At 45.1% G+C, this 3,327-nt stretch overlaps 1 protein-coding gene across 1 annotated transcript in view; it reads right to left on the reverse strand.

Moving 5' to 3' along the window:
* MAGI1 (membrane associated guanylate kinase, WW and PDZ domain containing 1) overlaps positions 1-3,327 on the reverse strand; it is a 75,507-nt gene that overhangs the window by 12,090 nt on the left and 60,090 nt on the right. The window contains 1 exon segment of the mRNA XM_008944793.1: positions 3,120-3,327. This exon segment is cut by the window's right edge and continues 6 nt beyond it. Coding sequence (XP_008943041.1) covers positions 3,120-3,327 — 208 coding nt within the window.

The following is a 3,327-nucleotide window of genomic DNA, read 5'->3' on the forward strand; positions in this document are numbered from 1 at the left end:
AATTAATTAATGCATCAAGCAAAAGTTATTATAGGATAGCTTTGCTGCCAGTGTTCAAAACATTGGCAATCAACTCGTATGAGCGCACAATACTTCTTTTACAAAGAGGTGTTTTGTTAATCGCTCAGAACTCCCCCCACCTTGACTTCTGTTAATAAACAGTGAGATTTTTGCCGACTCCAACTGCACTTAGCAGCCCCATCATAACCCAAATCCGGATTTTACTTCTGAGAAAAAAAAATTGAAACTGTCTGTTGAAAACACCATCTTCCTCCTCCAAGATTACACTGGTGTCAGCCCCTCTACTCCTTCTCTACATCAACTGCTGTTCAAGCTTGTGCCAATGTTTTGTTCTTTCTCTATTTAGAAAGATAAAATTGTTCTAGGCCTAGGAGGGAGCGTGACTCCCTTTCTACCACGAAGACCCAGGCTATCAGTGCTGCATGGGGAAGCAACACGAAACAGTTTTGTTCCATCATGAATAAAGGTGCTACCAGGGAAGGTACAGGACCACTACAGATGGGCCAAGACTGACAAAGGTAACCTGTTTGGTGCAGGTCTCCACCTCAGCCTCTGTTAACCCTTCCCCTTTTATGATCTTAGAAGACATCAGGGTGGGAGCAGGGAAGGAATAAGGACCTCCTAATTTAAATACCTCTAAAACCACACACAAAACTATTGAGATGTCTAACACACAGAGCAAGAGCACTTTAGGATGAATGTGTTCTGGAGACAAAAGTCTCCTCCTGTTCCATGCAATTGTTTGTCCCAAAACCACAAGTGTCGTCCATAAAATGCAGAATTGGGACACATGGGATACACGACTTCACTCAGATAAATCCACTGAGCTTTTATACAGCTCCTTCACACGGGCAAGAGGCCTTCAGGCATGCAGCACGTGATTAAAACCATGAGTTATACAGAGTGGTCAGCTCATACTTGGCATCCACAATACATTCACCCTCAAGATGCACTTTCCCATCAGTGCTGTAGCCTTTATTTGATCAGTAGTTTTAGAGATACGCTTAGCTGCACACACAACACTAGGAAGACCATAAAGAAGAAAAGGCTAAGAAAAGGAATGTGAGGTGAGAGAACAAGGTTGGAAAGATGTGATGAAAACTGGCAGAAAGTGTTAATATTAGTTGCAAATGGCAAGGGGAATTTTTTTTTCTTTTACTGCTAATGTTAGAAAGTTTCTCTTTCCCCAGATACAAATAAATACAAAGCCCCATCCAGTTTAAAGGCTGGTATGAGTTCTGACTTTATCCGATCCACTGAACACAGATGACAGAGCCCACACCAAAGTGACCAAGGTGAGTCTTAACAACCAGTTTGGCCCATCTCTGAATACTACCCATGAAAGAAAAAGAACTACAAAGCAGGTCCAAAGCAAGCACCACGTAGCAGAGGAACACATCTCATGCAGAGTATTAGGGAAGAGCTGAATACACTTGAAAAAAATTAAAGGAAAAACAGTCACAGATCAACAGATCTCCGTGAGGAGCCCCTGCACAGAAAACTTCCAGTTAGCGAGTATCTTGGGCTAAAGCAAACACAACTCCATAGAACCTCAGGTCAAGGTTTCTCTGCAGAAAAGAGTTAGAGCATAGTCTTCATACAGTAAAAGTTATTTACACACACGTTTGCAAATACTTTCAGAAGATAAAAGCTCTCTTCATGCTTTACACTGAGTTCAGCTTAATCTATATTACATTACACCGTTGTGTTCTGGCACCAAAATACCTATTCTGGAAGAGTCGTTTCCAGAAGCAAGGACAGTGTGAGGTAGCCCAACACCCAAGAACTGGCAGACCTTGATGCACAGAGTCTGTACTAGCTATTTCCCCCTTGAAATCTCTGCTGCCATGACTGCCCAGAGCAGTGTTAGAAACGACCCGCACCAATACCACCAATGGAGGTGATGCTCCCTTGGTGTATAGTAAGGGCAACAATGATGGGCAACAGCAGGAAATTCGAGAAAAAAAAGCCAAGAAAAAAAGAGGAAAAGGCCACTTCTTGCCACACACACCTGCATGCCCTGGGAATGCTCTCAAGCTGTACAGGGAGACTGTGATGTGCTTTGTCTGCAAACCACAACCCTGCTCTAAGAGGTGAAGATGCCCAAGGCACTTGTTCTGTCTCTCCTTTACCCCTCCACCCCTATCACATGCCACAGACTAACAGGGAGCGAACACCTTTTCCCCCCTACAAAGTATAAGTGGATGCTGCCTCTGACCCTTTTGGAGGAGACAGAAGAGGAAGAAAATAGCATCTCTGACTGATTTCCTCCTTGCAATGACATTTCTGCTCTAGAGCAGGCTGTTCTGGGCATACTTGCAAAACCAGCTTACATACACCTCTTTTGGAGCCACAGCTGGAAATGGGTGTTTGCCTAGCAGAAAGGGCTGTCTTCAGAAAGAAATCATGATCACTTCTATTAAGCCAGGATATTAAGTGTGACATCACATGAACTTCACTTCCTCCTACTCTAAAGAAATGGATTTGGGAAGAGTTGGAATAAATTAAAAAAAAATGTTGTTTTTTTAGCAATATTGTATTTCACCAGCAAGCACTATTAATTAAAACTTTCCAGCTATCAGCATGCTCCCTCCGTAATGAGGATCAGAATAACCCTGATTGCCAAAGAGAAGTTAATCAGTTTAAGCATTACTGCTTTTAAATCCACTGGCTCAATTCCACCATCAGGAGACATATTTCATTCCACCTGCTCTGTTTCTCCATTAGCAAACAGCATCACTGGAGGCATCCCTGGCTGCTCTTCTGAGAGCAAACCCCAGAGAGATGTCCAGCTAGAAGGGAGAGCCGGAGCTTTGGTGAATATCAGGTATTGCCATGAGTGGTATTTTTGCCTTTCAGGTTGGGATTTCTCATTTTCCTTTTCTCAACCCAGTGCTGAACAAAACCCCGGAGGCAAACACCTACCAAGTCTTAGACTCCGATTAAGCTATTAATTACATAAATTAGGGCATGCTTACAACTTTTAATTAAACAGCTCCCCACACTTCGCCTCCTAGCACTGCAGCGCTTAAATCTGCATCTCATTCGAGGCGTGTCGAGAAAAAAAGGAAAAGAACCAAACCAAAGCCAAGCCTTACCGAAGGTGGTGCCTGCCTCCGGCCTGCTCACCGACGAGACGATGACGAAGCCGAAGCCCTCGTTCTCCCCCCGGCGGATCTCCACGTCGTAGGGCTGCACCACGGCGCTGACCACGCCGCTGCCCCCGCCCCCGCCGCTGCCGATGCCGCTGGTGCTGCCGCTGCCCGAGCTGACGGCATTGAGGGCGTGCTGGCTGGCCCGCGCGGG

The sequence above is a fragment of the Merops nubicus genome, unplaced genomic scaffold (assembly GCF_000691845.1).
Source record: "Merops nubicus isolate BGI_N331 unplaced genomic scaffold, ASM69184v1 scaffold15537, whole genome shotgun sequence".
In the NCBI taxonomy this organism is placed as follows: Eukaryota; Metazoa; Chordata; class Aves; order Coraciiformes; family Meropidae; genus Merops; species Merops nubicus.